This window comes from Vulpes vulpes, chromosome X, assembly GCF_048418805.1.
Source record: "Vulpes vulpes isolate BD-2025 chromosome X, VulVul3, whole genome shotgun sequence".
Classification (NCBI taxonomy): domain Eukaryota; kingdom Metazoa; phylum Chordata; class Mammalia; order Carnivora; family Canidae; genus Vulpes; species Vulpes vulpes.
Window position 1 is genome coordinate 79,802,975 of NC_132796.1, and position 19,023 is coordinate 79,821,997.

General features: G+C 42.3%; 1 protein-coding gene across 2 annotated transcripts; it reads left to right on the plus strand.

Annotated features, from left to right (window-relative positions):
- Positions 1-12,937: 12,937 nt before the first annotated feature.
- LOC140596050 (uncharacterized) lies at positions 12,938-18,068 on the plus strand. 2 transcript variants are annotated; one of them, XM_072743292.1, is made up of 4 exons: positions 12,938-13,427; positions 13,611-13,672; positions 13,779-13,921; positions 14,130-18,068. In XM_072743292.1, exon 4 carries the CDS (start codon positions 14,188-14,190, stop codon positions 15,709-15,711), a length of 1,524 nt encoding a protein of 507 aa, XP_072599393.1. In that variant the 5' UTR covers positions 12,938-13,427; positions 13,611-13,672; positions 13,779-13,921; positions 14,130-14,187; the 3' UTR covers positions 15,712-18,068. The 2 variants fall into 2 exon arrangements, with proteins under 2 accessions (XP_072599393.1, XP_072599392.1); XM_072743291.1 differs by having other exon boundaries at positions 13,156-13,427; positions 13,779-13,990.
- The last annotated feature ends 955 nt before the right edge of the window (positions 18,069-19,023 follow it).

Here is a 19,023-nt window from a genome sequence, read left to right on the forward strand (position 1 = left end):
CAAAAAGTCAAAACCAAAAAGAAATTTTTGATACATTTTAGTTAATTATATTTTAAAACTATTATAAAACAAAATACATCAGAATATGGACAATTCACAGACTGACAGACAATTCACTGCACAGCAATGTATATGACTAAGAAAGGATTAGTATACAGAATATATAATAAGTATAAAAGAAATTAGTAAAGCAAAAAAGAAAACCCCAAGTGAGGATAGAGGAAAGACACATTAACAGGTGACTGATTCACAGAACTGGAAACCTAAATAGACAATAATCATGAGAAAAGATGCTCATCTCCATTATTCACCAAGGAAACGAAAATTAAAGCAGCAACAAGATACCTTTGAACACTGATTGGATTGGGAAAACATTTTTAAAACCCACAGCACCAAGTGTTAGTGGTGATACGTGGAAATGGAACCTCATGCTCTGCTAATAGCAGTGACAGTTTGCAAAACTATGTTGAAGCATAATTTAGCGATATCTAGTAAAGCAGAAGATGTACATCAATGAAGAGCTTGTGATTCTGCTTCCTCATCTCTCACACTGTGTGGAAGAGATGGTCTAAAATTGATATGTCAAGAAAATGGGTCAGATAAAAGTATACTGTCTATCCCGGAGCTTCTCAAGCTTCCACGTGCATACAAATCGCCCGTGGATCTTGTTAAAATGCAAGTTCTGATTCAGCAGGTCTGAGATGGGGCCCAACACTCTATTTAAAAATAGCTTCGGGATCCCTGGGTGGCGCAGTGGTTTGGCGCTTGCCTTTGGCCCAGGGCGCGATCCTGGAGACCCGGGATCGAATCCCACATCAGGCTCCCGGTGCATGGAGCCTGCTTCTCCCTCTGCCTGTGTCTCTGCCTCTCTCTCTCTCTCTCTCTGTGACTATCATAAATAAATAAAAATTAAAAAAAAAAATTTAAAAAAAAAAAATAAATAAAAATAGCTTCTTAAAAGAAGCTCCAGATGATGCCAAAACTGCAGATCCAAAACTTTGAGTAACGAAGAGATAAAGCTTAGGTTGCCAACTCAAATGCCTGAAGAGTCCAGGCAGGGAGCAGAGGCGTAAAGCTGATTAGGTAGGGAACACAGTGAATTACAGAGTGCCTACCCTGAATAAAGAGGGCAGCTTCTATCCAGCTCAGGCTGCATGATGCAGGTTCAGAGGTTCTAATTTCTCCAGAAAGACTGGAAATTTGGTTTCATGTGAAATCTTCCTATTTTAAAAGGTTAACAACTCTTTAGAGGAGAATGGAAAACACTATGTGAGTTAGACACAATGTATCTTTGGGCAAAATATCACCCACTGGCCTGCAGTGTGCAATCTCTGATCTAGACTTAACGTGGTAACCTATAGGAAACCTAAAATCAAGCTGTTAAGAGGTTGCCTCTGGTATGTAGACCTGGGATGGGGAAGGGAGAAGCAGGAGACTTGTTTCTCATCATGAGATCTCTATTGTTTGGTCTGTTACTACATGGGCATAGCTTTGTTTTGTTTTTTTTTTTAATGTTTTGACATAAAAACAGTTACGATTAAATGTATAGTTGTTCCATATTTGCTTTACCCATTCTAACTACAGTTAAGTTCAAGCTTAATCAGAACATAGCATTTAATTATGGTGTTGCTCTTATAGGAACCCATTAACCTACTTTATCACGATCCTTCTGTAATATGATTTCTAGGAATACAACATAGTGAGAAGTAAAGATGACCTGAAGTGAGGGTGTAAAATTAATTAAATTCCATCAACACCCTTCTCACGGATCTTGCAATCAGTCAGTATTTCAGGAAACAAAGAATTTGAGATCCCAAAGCTGGAAGATCACAGATGTTGTCTTGTTCAACACGCCACTGGCACTTAAACCCAGTATTTCCTTAACTTACCTTGTTCTATGTTTCTGATTTCTTTCAGATCATGGATAGTGTAGAATACTGGGTCCAGATCTTAAAATATTTTTTATTAACAATAACAATATTATAATAGTAGAAATAATAACAATAGTAGAAATCATAATAGGAAAAATAACAAATATGGTGCCTAACATTTTTTTGTATACTTACACCATGCCAGGCATTGTGCCCCATGCTTGATGTTTATCATCTCATTTGATTCCAATTGATAGCTCCCTATAAATGACTAGTTACTTACAAAAGGAAGATGTGTCCTTCTCATCTCAGTGCATTGTCTCTGTGGTATTTTTGCCCATAATATGTAATCTCATTTTAATCAAAAAATAACAACAAATGTTTTTGTGAAATAACCGAGGAGCACTTTTTAAATATGTCAGTGTCATAAGCTGCAAATAAAGACTGAAGAATTATTACAGAGTGGAGGAGATTAATAAAGCATGGCAACTGAATTCAGGGTATAATTTCATTTTGGGTTCTGAACCGGGAAAAATAGCTACAAAGGGCAATATTCATTAAAATGACAAAACCAATATGTATTATAGATTAGATGACAGTATCGTATCAATTTTAAACTTCTTGATTTAAATAAATGTACTGTGGTTATGTAAGAGAATGTCCTTGTTCTTACAAAATATACACTGAAGTATTTAGGGATAAAGGGGAATGATATCCTCAACTTGCTCCCAAATGGTTCAGGAGAAAAATACATACACACACACACACGCACACACACACACACAAAATGATAAAAATAAATGAAGTAGATTTGGTAAAATATAAACACTTGCAAGTCTGAATTAATATCAAAACAAAATTTACAAAAAATGAAATCAATGCTACTACTATCCTATACTACAGATGAAGAAAATGAGGATCAGAAAGCTAAATAATTTATACAATTAGTAAGAGGTAGAATCTGAATTCAAACCCAGAGTTACTGATCCCAAAGTCCATACTCTTAACTACTGTGGTATATTGTCTCAAGTTAGCAATTTGTTTTGTTTTGAGGACATAATGTGTACTTTTGAATCAGTATGTGTACTTTTAAATCAGTGCTTTCTTTTTTTAAGATTTTGTTTATTTATTTGAAAGCGAGAGAGCATGAGTGGGAGGAGAGGCAGAGGGAGAGGGACAAGCGGACTCCCCCACTGAGCACAGAGCCCTGATGTGCAGCTTAATGTGATGTGGGGCTCAATGCGGGGCTTGATCCCAGGATCCTGAAATCATGACCTGAGCTAATGTCAGATGCTTAGCTGACTGAACCTCCAGGTCCCCCAAATCAGTGCTTTCTTTAAAGCAACCATCTTAGAATGCTATATACTCACTCAGTTGATGCTCTTGCTGCCATGAGTTCTCTCTTTTTAAATACCAGCGAAGATCAGTTTGCTAGTCACATACATGATACTTCACCTTAATTTTTCACCTCTATCCCCCATATCTCAGTGATATTCCCAAAATGACTACTTTGAAGGGACTACATAAAGTATGTTGTATCTGTTTTCAAACTTGTCACATGACTTTATAGATGTTTCTATTTAATCTTTTCCAGCCCTTTAAATACATCAAGAACAATAATTGCTTTTAAGCTGGTGTGGGGTGACAAGATAATTTGATGCAGAAAGAATAGTCTTTTCAATGGATGGTGCAGGTACAATGGAATATCCACATGCAAAAAAAACTGAAGTTGGACCCCCTACCTCATACCATATACAACCGTTCACTCAAAATGGATCAAAGGCCTAAATATAAGAGCTAAGACTAAAGAACTCTTAGAAGAAAACAGGGAAAAATAATTTTGACATTGGATTAGGCAATCATTCCTCAGATATGAGAGCCAAAGCACAAACAAAAGAAAAAGAGACAAAGGGGACTTCATTAACACTAAAAATATTTGTGCTTCAAAGAACAATGTTGGTGTGCCTGGGTAGCTCAGTCAGTTGAGGATCTGGCTCTTGATTTCGGCTCAGGTCACGATCTCAGGGTCCCAGGATCGAGCCCCATGTTGTACTCCATGCTCAGCAGGGAGTCTGCTTGTTCCTTTCCCTCTGTCCTTCCCCCCTGCTTATGCTTGCTCACTCTCCTCTCTCTCTCTCTCTCTCTCTCTCTGTCTTAAATAAATAAATAAATAAATAAATAAATAAATAAATAAATAAAATCTTTAAAAAAGGACAATGTTAAGAAAGTGAAAAGACAATTCACAAAATGGGAGAAAAATATTTGCAAGTCACATATCTCACAAAACTTAGATCTAGAATGCATAATGAACTCTTACCACTGAATAATGAAAATATAAATAACCCAATTTAAAATTGGCAAAGTAATTGAGTAGATAGTTCTCCTAAGAAGATATGGAGATGGCCAATAAACACATAAAAAGATGCTTAACATCATTAGTCATTAGGAAAATGCAAATCAAAACCATTTTACACCCACAATAATGGCATTAATCAGAAAGACAGTAACAAGTATGGGTAAAGATATGGAGAAGTTGGAACACTTATGCATTGCTGGCAAAAATATAAAATGATGCAGCCCCTTTAAAAAACAGGGTGGCAGTTAATCAAATGGTTAAACATAAAGTTACTATATAACCCAGCGATTCCACTCATAAGTATATACCCCAGATCACTGGAAACATAAGCCCACCCAAAAACCTGCATATGAATGTTTACAGCAGCATTATTCATAATAGCCAAAAACTGAAATACACCAAATATCTGTCAACTGATGGATGGATAAGCAAAATGTGATATATCCATATTGTGGAATATTAATTGGTCATAAGAAGGAATGAATACTGGGGTGCCTGGGTGGCTCAGTTGGTTAAGCATCTGACTCTTGTTTTAGTCTCGAGTTATGATCTCAGGGTTGTAAGATGGAGCCCTGTGCTGCATTCTGCCCTCAGTACGGAGCCTGCTTGGGATTCTCTCTCTCCCTCTTCATCTGCTCCTTCCCCTGCTAGTACTGGCTGGCTCTCTCTCTCTCTCTCTCTCAAATAAAAAAATAAATCTTAAAAAAAAAGGGAAGACAGAATGAAGTACTGATAAATGTCTCAACATGGATGAACCTTAAATACAGTATGCTATGTGGAAGAAGCCAGATCATAAAAAGTCACATATTATACATGTGATTATATGATTCCATTTATATAAAATTTCCAGAATAGGAATGTTTATAAAAACAGAAAAGAGAGTAGTGGTTGCCAGAGGTGGAGGGGAGTGAGTGCTAAGACACATGGGATTTCTTTTTGAGGTGATGAAAATTTTCCGGTGTTAGGTAATGGTGATCAAACGCACAATTCTGTCTATATAGGAAAAACCACTTTAAATAGTGGATTTTACAGGGTACCTGGTTGGCTCAGTCAGTTAAGTGTCTGACTCTTGACGTCAGCTCAGATTATGATCTTGGGGTCCTGGGATTGGGCCCCTCGTCGGGTTCTGTGCTCAGTGTGGAGTCTGCTTGAGGATTTCTCTGCCTCTCCCTTTGTCCCTCCCCTACTTCTCTCTCTCTCTCAACTAAATAAATATATATCTTTTTACCTTCTGAGTTCCCCGTTGGATTCGAAGAGACCCAGGATTTGGACATTCCATTCTCAATTGTTTCAGCGATGGACACATATCAAGCCAGTTAGTATCAATGAGACCAAATTTAGGGACCCTTACTGCTCTACCAAGGAAGGGAATGCTGTCATTGTATTAGGCATTGTAAGATGGAAGTTTCCAGGAGTTTCTGCTAAGAGTCACAAAATAGAAACCAATCCCAAGAAAGTAGCTCTGACGGCTCCTGATAAACAATTTATGCTCTGCATTGAGCCATGCATGAAGTTGGCTCTACCTCTAACATTTGAGCTTATAATGAATTATACATTGACTGTTATGCTTAAGCCACTTTAGGTCTTTTTATGTATTTATTTTTGGCCACTGGCAGTGAAAGAATCCTATATGAAATGGGCTGTTTTCCCAGACTCCCAACCCTATGGCATCATGATTTCAAATCTTCACTCTCACAGAAGGACACTGCTTGGTAAACCTTTCCTATCAAAAGAGGGATAAGTTCCTGCCTGTCCAAGGAGGGACGCCAGGCATTTCCAATGCCAGAACACAAGTAAATTTCAGCTCTTGTGTAACACACAAATAAATGAGTCTCAGTTGTTCCTCTTCATCTGCAAAGCTGGAAAGAAAGTGGTAATGGTACAATGCAGTACGGTGGTTCTGGATTCAGGGGATATTCTCTTCCTATCCAAAAGTCAGAGAGGTTTACTGCCCATAAGGGGAGGGTATACAAAGAGCATGAAGGCCTCAATAACCTGGAGAAAGGATAAATAATTAGTCTGGCTTCCGATAAACTAGTAAAATCCCTACACGAGGAACATCATGAGCTGTCTTTGAGTGTCAACCAGGAAAGTGACTGCTAATAGGTGGCTTAAGGTTTGGAAACATGCAGAACTCCAATTAAAGTAGTCACTTCAGAATAATCAAGATGAAATGTGATGGTAATTAAGTAATCTGAAGCCTAAGTATATAGACTCTTCTGCACCCAGCCTTATGCTCAGCAATCACAGTGTCATTGAATGGTGTCCAATAAATGAATAGATCTGAATGAACAAAAGGGTCAACACACCAGAGGGAAATCGGTTTTTTTTTAAGATTTTATTTATTGGGAGGAGGGGCAAGATGGCAGAAGAGTAGGGTCTCCAAATCACCTGTCCCCACCAAATTACCTAGATAACCTTCAAATTATCCTGAAAATCTATGAATTCAGCCTGAGATTTAAAGAGAGAACAGCTGGAATGCTACAGTGAGAAGAGTTCGTGCTTCTATCAAGAGTTACAAAATCTGGATTACAATTCAATGTCAGAAAGCCAATTCAGAAGCACTATTACACAGCTACTGGTGGCTCTAGAAAAAAGCATAAAGGACTCAAGAGACTTCATGACTGCAGAATTTAGATCCAATCAGGCAGAAATTAAAAATCAATTGAATGAGATGCAATCCAAACTAGAAGTCCTAATGATGAGGGTTAACGAGGTGGAAGAACGAGTGAGTGACATAGAAGACAGGTTGATGGCAAAGAGGGAAACTGAGGAAAAAAGAGACAAACAATTAAAAGACCATGAAGATAGATTAAGGGAAATAAACAACGGCCTGAGGAAGAAAAACCTATGTTTAATTGGGGTTCCCGAGGGCGCCGAAAGGGACAGAGGGCCAGAATACGTATTTGAACAAGTCATAGCTGAAAACTTTCATAATCTAGGAAGGGAAACACGCATTAAGATCCAGGACATAGAGAGATTCCCCCCATAAAATCAATAAAAAACCGTTCAATACCTCAACATTTAATAGTGAAGCTTGCAAATTCCAAAGATAAAGAGAAGATCCTTAAAGCAGCAAGAGACAAGAAATCCCTGACTTTTATGGGGAGGAGTATTAGGGTAACGGCAGACCTCTCCACAGAGACCTGGCAGGCCAGAAAGGGCTGGCAGGATATATTCAGGGTCCTAAATGAGAAGAACATGCAACCCAGAATACTTTATCCAGCAAGGCTCTCATTCAAAATGGAAGGAGAGATAAAGAGCTTCCAAGACAGGCAGGAACTGAAAGAATATGTGACCTCCAAACCAGCTCTGCAAGAAATTTTAAGGGGGACTCTTAAAATTCCCCTTTAAGAAGAAGTTCAGTGGAACAATCCACAAAAACAAGGACTGAATAGATATCATGATGACACTAAACTCATATCTGTCAATAGTAACTCTGAACGTGAATGGGCTTAACGACCCCATCAAAAGGTGCAGGGTTTCAGACTGGATAAAAAAGCAGGACCCATCTATTTGCTGTCTACAAGAGACTCATTTTAGACACAAGGACACCTACAACCTGAAAATAAAAGTTTGGAGAACTATTTACCATTCAAATGGTCCTCAAAAGAAAGCAGGGGTAGCCATCCTTATATCAGATAAACTAAAATTTACCCTGAAGACTGTACTGAGACATGAAGAGGGACACTATATCATACTTAAAGGATCTATCCAACAAGAGGACTTAACAATCCTCAATATATATGCCCCGAATGTGGGAGCTGCCAAATATTTAAATCAATTAATAACCAAAGTGAAGAAATACTTAGATAATAATACACTTATACTTGGTGACTTCAATCGAGTTCTTTCTATACTCGATAGGTCTTCTAAGCACAACATCTCTAAAGAAACGAGAGCTTTAAATTATACGCTGGACCAGATGGATTTCACAGATATCTACTGAACTTTACATCCAAACTCAACTGAATACACATTCTTCTCAAGTGCACATGGAACTTTCTCCAGAATAGACCACATACTGGGTCACAAATTGGGTCTGAACAGATACCAAAAGATTGGGATCGTCCTCTGCATATTCTCAGACCATAATGCCTTGAAATTAGAACTAAATCACAACAAGAAGTTTGGAAGGACCTCAAACACGTGGAGATTAAGGACCATCCTGCTAAAAGATGAAAGGGTCAACCAGGAAATTAAGGAAGAATTAAAAAGATTCATGGAAACTAATGAGAATGAAGATACAACCATTCAAAATCTTTGGGATTCAGCAAAAGCAGTCCTGAGGGGGAAATACATCACAATACAAGCATCCATCCAAAAACTGGAAAGAACTCAAATACAGAAGCTAACCTTACGCCTAAAGGAGCTGGAGAAAACACAGAAAATAGATCCTACACCCAGCAGAAGAAGAGAGTTAATAAAGATTCGAGCAGAACTCAACGAAATCGAGACCAGAAGAACTGTGGAACAAATCAACAAAATCAGGAGTTGGTTCTTTGAAAGAATCAATAAGATAGACAAACCATTAGCCAGCCTTATTAAAGAGAAGAGAGAGAAGACTCAAATTAATAAAATCATGAATGAGAAAGGAGAGCTCATTACCAACACCAAGGAAATACAAACAATTTTGAAAACATATTATGAACAGCTATGCGCCAATAAATTAGGCAATCTAGAAGAAATGGACGCATTCCTGGAAAGCCACAAACTACCAAAACTGGAACAGGAAGAAATAGAAAACCTGAACAGGCCAATAACCAGGGAGGAAATTGAAGCAGTCCTCAAAAACCTCCCAAGACACAAAAGTCCAGGGCCAGATGGCTTCCCAGGGGAATTGTATCAAACGTTTAAAGAAGAAACCATACCTATTCTACTAACACTGTTTGAAAAGATAGAAAGAGATGGAGTACTTCCAAATTCGTTCTATGAGGCCAGCATCACCTTAATTCCGAAACCAGACAAAGACCCCACCAAAAAGGAGAATTACAGACCAATATCCCTGATGAACATGGATGCAAAAATTCTCAACAAGATACTAGCCAATAGGATCCAACAACACATTAAGAAAATTATTCACCAAAAAAAATAAAAGAAAAGAAAAAGAAAATTATTCACCATGACCAAGTAGGATTTATCCCTGGGACACAAGGCTTGTTCAACACTCGTAAGACAATCAATGTGATTCATCATATCAGCAAGAGAAAAACCAAGAACCATATCACCCTCTCATTAGATGCAGAGAAAGCATTTGACAAAATACAGCATCCATTCCTGATCAAAACTCTTCAGAGTGTAGGGATAGAGGGAACATTCCTCAACATCTTAAAAGCCATCTACGAAAAGCCCACAGCAAATATCTTTCTCAATGGGGAAGCACTGGGAGCCTTTCCCCTAAGATCAGGAACAAGACAGGGATGTCCACTCTCACCACTGCTATTCAACATAGTATTGGAAGTCCTAGCCTCAGCAATCAGACAACAAAAAGACATTAAAGGCATCCAAATTGGCAAAGAAGAAGTCAAACTCTCCCTCTTTGCTGATGACATGATACTCTACATAGAAAACCCAAAAGCCTCCACCCCAAGATTGCTAGAACTCATAAAGCAATTTGGTAGCGTGGCAGGATACAAAATCAATGCCCAGAAATCAGTGGCATTTCTATATACTAACAATGAGACTGAAGAAAGAGAAATTAAGGAGTCAATCCCATTTACAATTGCACCCAAAAGCATAAGATACCTAAGAATAAACCTAACCAAAGAGGTAAAGGATCTATACCCTAAAAACTACAGAACACTTCTGAAAGAAATGGAGGAAGACACAAAGAGATGGAAAAATATTCCATGCTCGTGGATTACAAGAATTAATATTGTGAAAATGTCAATGTTACCCAGGACAATTTACAAGTTTAATGCAATCTCTATCAAAATACCATGGACTTTCTTCAGAGAGTTGGAACAAATCATCTTAAGATTTGTGTGGAATCAGAAAAGACTCCGAATAGCCAGGAGAATATTAAAAAAGAAAACCATAGCTGGGGGCATTACAATGCCATATTTCAGGTTGTACTACAAAGCTGTGGTCATCAAGACAGTGTGGTACTGGCACAAAAACAGACACGTAGATCAATGGAACAGAAGATAGAATCCAGAAGTGGACCCTGAACTTTATGGTCAATTAATATTCGACAAAGGAGAAAGACTATCCACTGGAAAAAAGACAGTCTCTTCAATAAATGGTGCTGGGAAAATTGGACATCCACATGCAGAAGAATGAAACTAGACCACTCTCTTGCACCATACACAAAGATAAACTCAAAATGGATGAAAGATCTAAATGTGAGACAAGAGTCCATCAAAATCCTAGAGGAGAACACAGACAACACCCTTTTTGAACTCGGCCACAGTAACTTCTTGCAAGATACATCCACGAAGGCAAAAGAAACAAAAGCAAAAATGAACTATTGGGACTTCATCAAGATAAGAAGCTTTTGCACAGCAAAGGATACAGTCAACAAAACTAAAAGACAACCTACAGAATGGGAGAAGATATTTGCAAATGACGTATCAGATAAAGGGCTAGTTTCCAAGATTTATAAAGAACTTATTCAACTCAACACCAAAGAAACAAACAATCCAATCATGAAATGGGCAAAAGACATGAAGAGAAATCTCACAGAGGAAGACATAGACATGGCCAACAAGCACCTGAGAAAATGCTCTGCATCACTTGCCATCAGGGAAATACAAATCAAAACCACAATTAGATACCACCTCACACCAGTGAAAATGGGGAAAATTAACAAGGCAGGAAACCACAAATGTTGGAGACGATGCGGAGAAAAGGGAACCCTCTTACATGTTGTTGGGAATGTGAACTGGTGCAGCCACTCTGGAAAACTGTGTGGAGGTTCCTCAAAGAGTTAAAAATAGACCTGCCCTATGACCCAGCAATTGCACTGTTGGGGATTTACCCCAAAGATTCAGATGCAATGAAACACCGGGACACCTGCACCCCGATGTTTCTAGCAGCAATGTCCACAATAGCCAAACTGTGGAAGGAGCCTCGGTGTCCATTGAAAGATGAATGGATAAAGAAGATGTGGTTTATGTATACAATGGAATATTACTCAGCCATTAGAAACGACAAATGCCCACCATTTGCTTCAACGTGGATGGAACTGGAGGGTATTATGCTGAGTGCAGTAAGTCAATCGGAGAAGGACAAACATTATATGTTCTCATTCATTTGGGGAATATAAATAATAGTGAAAGGGAATATAAGGGAAGGGAGAAGAAATGTGTGGGAAATATCAGAAAGGGAGACAGAACATAAAGACTCCTAACTCGGGGAAACGAACTAGGGGTGGTGGAAGGGGGGAGGAGGGCGGGTGTTGGAGGGGAATGGGTGACGGGCACTGAGGTGGACACTTGACGGGATGAGCACTGGGTGTTTTTCTGTATGTTGGTAAATTGAACACCAATAAAAATTAATTAAAAAAAATACTATAATAAAAATACACAAAAGGGTTATATAGATCATAGCATAGACAAAATAAAATGTTTCAAATATCAAAAAAAAAAAAAAAAAAACTCCTAACTCTGGGAAACGAACTGGAGGTGGTGGAAGGGGAGGAGGGTGGGGTTGGGGGTGAATGGGTGATGGGCACTGAGGGGGGCACTTGACGGGATGAGCACTGGGTGTTATTCTGTATGTTGGTAAATTGAACACCAATAAAAAATAAATTTATTTAAAAAAATAAAAAATAAAAAATGTAACACCCTTTGTGATAAAAACTATCAGCAAACTATGAATATAGTGGGAAAAAAATATTTTATTTATTCATGAGAGACACAGAGAGAGAGAGGCAGAGGGAGAAGCAGGCTCCATGCAGGAAGCCTGATGCAGGACTCTATCCCAGAACTCCAGGAACAGGCCCTGAACCAATGGCAGATGCTCAACTGCTGAGCCACCCAGGCATCCCATTCCAGAGGGAAATCTAAGGAGTCTCAAATAGGCAGTGTTCATCCCCATGAAGTCCAGGGTACAATGGTATCTTATGTAGGTAGAAACAGAGGAGCATGAATATGGATATGGTTTTCAAGGCAGTAGAGATATAGACAGAGACCTAGCTCTGTGGGCTTGATGAACGTGCATTCACCAATGGACTATAGACCTACTCACAGTGTGGGGCCCAACCTTGGACTCTATTGCATTGAACAAGGTAAATTTCACCTACTGTGGCTCCTTGGCAGCCAGCCACCTGGCTTTCATCTAGGGATAACCTCTGCATCTGTCATGTGCTAAGCTAGCCCTAGCGTTGCAACTACTTGAAGCTAGGTACCAAGCATGAAAAAGCTGACCATTGCATGGGGGAAATTTTCAAAAAAGCAGAAACCAGGCTGGCTAATCAGTGTATATAATTTTTTGCTCTGTGATTCCTCTTTCTACAATCTTCTTACATAGGGAGCACTTGAAAGAGGATTGGGTGAGAACATCACCCATGCAGAAATAATTCTAGGCCCTTTGTGGCCCCCCTAGAGAAGGTCCAGAGGGCCTCCCCCCATCTCCACTGGGCACACCACCTTCACATAGGCACTGCTGCATCCCCCGTTCTAGATAAAAACACATTCCAGATAAACCAAAAACAAAAACAATCTTTCTATTTCCAACCCTACTAGGGCAATGCCAGGCCTTACTTTGCTCTTTTGTGTGGTTACACTTTCTTATCAAAGGAAAACAGGGGCCTCATTGAGCTCTATGTGTCAGTTAAACTAGAGAAAGGGAGTGTGGTCCCCCCTCATTTATTCTTTTTTTCCCTTTTTTTGATGAAAAGGTCAACAAAAAAAAAATGTTTGCTCAGAGAGAAAGGATATTATGTAAATAATTAGCCCATTCCAAGATTATGTTGTGCATATATATAGTACAGTAGAGAGCTGAAAGAGGACTAGCATTTGCAGCAGGACTGGACAGTTTATGACTTTGAGAAGTAGGAACTCTCTGTAGCTCTGCTTATCTGGAATGCATGCAGAATGGCTTGTACTGGCTTAATGGAATGAGGCCCCCAGCCTCGATCTAGATCTTCAACTTGGGAAGAATCAGGAATCGGTGAAGGAGGTCTCAACTGCTATTGCCATACTGAACGGAACAGAATCTCTTCATCGATTAACAAGGAGGCTGTGTTACCTAATTAGGTAGGCTCTCCGGGTGGCTGGCATATGTACCAGTGCCTCCGCATGGGAACAAAAAGAGAGAGCTCGAGAAGAAACTTGGATAAAGCATTTCTGGAATAGTCAGGTTGAATCAGCTTGAACCAACACCCCGGGGGAGTCTGGCCGGGCTAACTTTGATGATGCTTTCTTTCTCTGCTTTTATAGGCTCAGCTACAGCTTTCTCATCTATGCTTTGGGTCTTCTGAGATTGTCCGAAGCATCGAAAGGTAACAATACTGAAGTCCATACCTGACTGTTAACCCATGTCTCTCTAGGTGAAAACGGGAATATTTATCCAAAAGTCTTTGTGGTGTTGTTGTTGTTGTCTCTCAGGGTTGTCCTCTCCTGCCAGAGAAGACAGTGCTGATATCGAAGGCCAACGAAGACTGAAAACTGGGTCATCCATCAGTGTTTCGAGGGCATCCAGAGTCGTAGATTTGGCACTGCATCCGTGAGCCAGCCGCCAGTGAGAACAGGTGTCTGACACCCCCCCCCCCACCTTGTCCACGGCCTCCTGGACCTGCGCCGTCCCTAAACTCTTCCAGGTATCCTTGGGGTCTAATGTCAGTTTCAGTTCCCAGACCTGTTGCTTGATACCCTCCCTCCTTCAAGGAGGAGCTTTTTGCTAGCCTCAGCTCAACTCACACTGGCCCTCTGGGATCACTTCTGCTCTCTCTGCTCCAGGTCAACTCATCACCCGATCCCGAATCGAAAGCACAGAACATTTGGAGAGGGAGGAATCATGGAAAAGGACATTGTAAGTCACAAGGAGGCTCTGGTGAGCCAAGCAAGCAACACAGACCCAGGCACCGCAGCAGCAGAGGCAGGACCCCTGCCCGAGGCTGAGAATCCACCTGAAGGTGCCCCAGCGGCTGCAAGTAGTGGGGTCGATGTGGGGCAGGAAAGCACCGGGCTGGGAGAGAATGAGGAGATGCAGGATATGTCTGTTGTTAGTATGCCTCCCATCGTGGAGGCTGATGGTGGCCCGTGCCCAGAGGGAGTTCTGGTTCCAGGCGACGTGACCCCACAGGGGGCTAACCCCGAGGGAAATGCAGGGAAGCCAGGCAGCGGGAAAAGGAGGAATAGAAAGCGGAGCACGATCGTGTATCTGCCCTGGCCTCTGACACTGCAGACTCGAGCGTCTTCTGCAGCCCGCATGCTGGGCCAGACTCGCATCCTGGGGTCTCTGTCGCTGGCTGATACTGAAGACGAGGTAGTGTATGAAACCAGTGAGCCAGGTGGGGACAAGGAGGCAGAGAACACAGCCGTTCTCTCTCAGCCTCAGGAGGCACCTGCTGATGCCCTGTGGCCAGCAGCAAGTCCCGTTGAGCCCCCTCTTGAGGATGCATCCCTGGCAGCCAATGAGGAGATAAACAAAGGGCGGAAAAATAGACGGAAGGGGAGAAATAAAAAGAACAGAAGGATCATGGCTAGTCCTTGGCCTCTGACGGTCCAGGCTTGGGCATCGGTCACAGGCTCAGATCAGGCAGAGACAGCTTCAGCAGGGGATTCATCACTTGATAATGATGGGACCAGTGTGGAGGAGCATAAAAGCCAGGGTCCAGAGGGTGAGGAGGATAACCCATCAGCCAAAGCTCTTTATCAAAGTGCACAGGAGGAGGCCCCAGACTCATCTGCCAATCTGGAGCAGGCCTCAGGGGAGGAAGGGGAGTCCCTCATTGTGGACAGCGAGGGAGATGGAGAGCAGAGCGGACACAAAAGGAGTACTAGCAAGGAGAAAAGTGTCTTAGCTCACCCTTGGCCTCTGACAGTACAAGCCTGGGCATCATTCAGAGCAGCAGATTCAGTTCAGGCTCAGCCTCAGGAGGAATCTTCTGCTGCAAGTATAGGGGTGGCTGTGGGGCAGAAAAAACAGCCTCAACTGGAGAACAGTAAGGAGGAAGCAAAGTCTGCTTCTCCTTGGCCTGTAAGGGCCCAAGCTAGTGCCCCCTTCTCAGAGTCAGCTCAGAGGCAGGTTTCATTGATGGGGGCTCCTTCACAAGACCCCCAGTCAAAGGTGAGCCAAACCGGGAGGGGGTGCCAGGGGAGGTGTAAGGAGCAAGTTCAGGGCGATGCAGAGCAAACTGTGGAATCTGGTCAGGAATGGAGAAGCACCGAGAGATATCCAGAGGATCAGGACTTTTGGGAATGCACAGTGGTGAATTTTGCTAGGCAAGTCGATTGTCGCTATTGTGGGGAGCTCTGCTCACAAGAGCGGATGGAGTCTTTGACTGTGACCAAAACCCACACCCACATGGGTACTTGAGTGATGAGAATGCAGGGACCAGAGAGGGAGAGGGCTGAATCTCAGGCAGTCTAGATAGGTAAATGGGGAGGGTTCTGAGATGCAGAGGAGAAAAGAAAGAGACCTAAGATCACTTTGGGTCCTGCAAGGGCCACCATCTACATCTGTTGGGAGAGAGGTATTTAAAATGCTACATTTTGAGAAAAGGCAGGCTCAATTTGGTAAATTTCCCAATTGGTAAATTTCCCAGTGACATGGCAATTTTATTCTCTGGATGGATGGGGAGTTTCTTCCCAAAATAAGTTTTAGGTTTCTGGAGAACTGACACACACAGGGTCACACTTCAGAGAAGCAAAAATGCTTTTTTCTCTTCTTTCCTGTAACACTTTCAACATTGATAGGAAAGGTGTGCTACCTGTAGCTGATAAACAGTATTAGAGTCTAGAAAATAAACCAATGACATGTGTATTGGAGCCTGAGAATACTTGGAAAATAGCATTGTATATTGCATGTTAGATTGTAAACTGACTTAATGATTGCATTTAGTTCTAAGACTGATCAGTTTACAGTTGCTGAGAATGCAGGCTCTAGAGCCACAATGCCTGGGATCAAAACCCAGCTTTGCCACCCACTATGCATTGTTCCTCTGAGCAAGTTATTCTTCCCTTCTGGGCCTCAGTCTATCCCATGGGGTTAATAATAGCACCTGATTCATAGATTGCATGATTCAATGAGTTAATACATGTGAAGCACTTAGACTAGTATGTGGCATATAATAAACCCTCAGACACTAATCACCTATGATTGCTCTAACTTTCAGCACTAAATGTCATGAAAGGGTCTGGCACTGTGTATTATGTATCTTGAAATTTATACAAATGGCAGTTCATATGTGAGGCAGAAGGCAGAAGACAATGCCTCCATCTACAACGGTGGTAACAGAGTCTTAAAGCCACGGAGCAAAATGCTACTCAAGGGGGAGAAGCAGACAATAAAATGATAGCTATCTTTCCGAGGTGTAGGATCTCAACCAGGGCAGGGCAGCGTGCAGCAACAAAGGCCGGGAGAGAACATGCTCCTGCGTTAATATCTGTTACTGCGGGAGGGTGGGATCGCACACGGGCCACCTGCCCGTGTTGCCGCCTCCTGATCTGTTTCTGTAACTTCCAAGGGCCTACATCACCGCGTCATCAGCAAATAATCAAAATTCATGAAGGTGGGCAACAAGGACAGGGAGACTTCTCCTCAGTGGACTTGGAGGAGTCACCCAACGTGGGAGGCGCTCAGGGGGCTGGACAGTCCTCCCCAGGGAGGACTCCCCAGCCCCCGGCTGCTGGAAGGAGGAGAGGCCCAGGTGCCTTGGCCTGGGGCTCAGCCCACCAAGAAGCAAGGGGGAGGGACTTGCATTTTTCTCCAACAACCTGTGGGATCAAAGGTGGGAGCTTACTCTTCTGCTCTAACCTACCCTTGCCTGATTTGGCAGGGACCTTGCCGCTCTGCCTGTACTGTTGCTACCACCTGCCACGTTTGTTGAAACCTTCCCTGGAAGCTTCACTGGACGATGCAGCTGGGCCTATGCTGAGAGTAGAGTAGACTTTTGTAGTGGCCCTTTGGATAGTTTGGCTTTGGGGTGGATTTAGTTAAAATAATATCCTGATGCATCCCCTGGCAACATCGCTGGGGTAGAGCTATATTCGTGGCAGGCTCTCAGGGGGACCGAAGTGCCCCTTTTATGTGCCCTAGATGCTCTAGCAGGCTCTTTGGGAACTTTTGGAGAAGCGTCTTTGTGAAGGGGCAGGAGGGACTTTTCTGATGCCTGATTATCTTCCTGCCCCAAGGGATCCAGCTACACTCTAATCTCACTTGAAGGGGAGAGTTGTACCCCCTAGTTGGGCTACATGCCTTGCTATGAAACCCAGAGCCTTAAAGACGAGAGACTGTATATATGTATGATTTGGGGCCTCAGAGCCTCTCTACCCCCCCTCTCTGAGACCTCAGGGCAGGGCTCTCTGCTATGCATCAAGGTTAGAATATGGGGAATGAAAGAACTCCAGTGAAGTGGAGCTTTGGGAGAACAGGCACAAAGGAGTCCATGATCTCTTTCTCCCAGGTGAGTCCTCTCCTCTACTTCTCCAACGTTAGTTGTAAATTCCAGGCAGGAGGGCTACTCTGGGCAAGGGGATGAGCAGGGGAAAGGGAATAAGGAGAAGCTGGTTTCCCAGTTCTTGGGCTGGTCTAAGTGCAAAGCTAAAAGAGAGGGTAAAGGGGGTCTGGGTTCCCTTCGTTGTCCAGCTCAGCTCACCAGGGTAAGAGAGTCAAATTGGATTTGGATCAGAAGCGCCGATAACTGTAAATAAAGATTGCATTTGTCTGAACCACTTCCTGTGTCATATGAGTCTTGGGATACTTTAAGTGTGATGGTAGGCAACTGACAAGAGTCTGGCTCGAGTGTTGTGGAGGAAACCCAAGCATCTGAGAAGCACAACTGGTCTTGTAGCTGTCCTTCATCCTACCACTACCATAGCTGGTTCTTTAAAAAGGTAGCAGCCAGGAGAAGCAGGGTGGTCCGAACAGTCCCCAGTGAAATTTACAAAGGCAATATGATGGAGTCGCTCACCAAGAGACAAGCCTTTTAACTGAGATCTCTTGGCACAACACCTTATTTTCCCTGTTCCAAAAGGAAACCATTCTGCCTGCCTTTCTTCCCTAAGAAGACTTCACATTTCCAGCCCTGTCTCCCATCTGCCCCAAAAGAGACCTAGTGTCCCCCCAAACACTCCGTGGACATCCTCACCTGCAGGTTTTCCACAAATCCTCCCCTATGCCTAGCCTGCCTTTGTCTCCTGGAACATCATTCTCGCCCCATTTTTGAATGCAAAGCCCTACCAGACTTACTTCCAGCCCAGGGATGCATTTTTCGTTCATTCATCTGGGGCTTTCTTTTGCACCTGAACCAAAGCTGCTTACACTGTTGCTTCAGGGGCTCGGTGAACATTTGTGTTAAGTATTCTTGCGGAATCTATATTGTTCTAAAACTCAGGCAGCCACTTGGAGGTCACTTCCTATATACATGAAGTGGGCCAGGTGCCCAAGGGCATCTTTGATCTCATAGCTGGGTAAAGAAATTGCTGGACATCATTTACTTCCCATAAAATAAATGCTCCCTGGGGGTGGGGGAGAGGGAATCTGGTGAAACACAATGGCTCTTTCATGGCATTTACCTTAACTAATATTCCTGAAGTACCCAGAGTTTATATAGTTCTTAACTCCCAAGAAGTTCACAGTGTTCCTTGATATCAAAGCACCTGCTTGGCTCAGTCCATAGAGCCTGCG

Excerpts from the sequence above, each read along its gene's own strand:
- LOC140596050 (XM_072743292.1), top strand. The coding sequence starts at position 14,188 with ATGGAAAAGGACATTGTAAGTCACAAGGAGGCTCTGGTGAGCCAAGCA.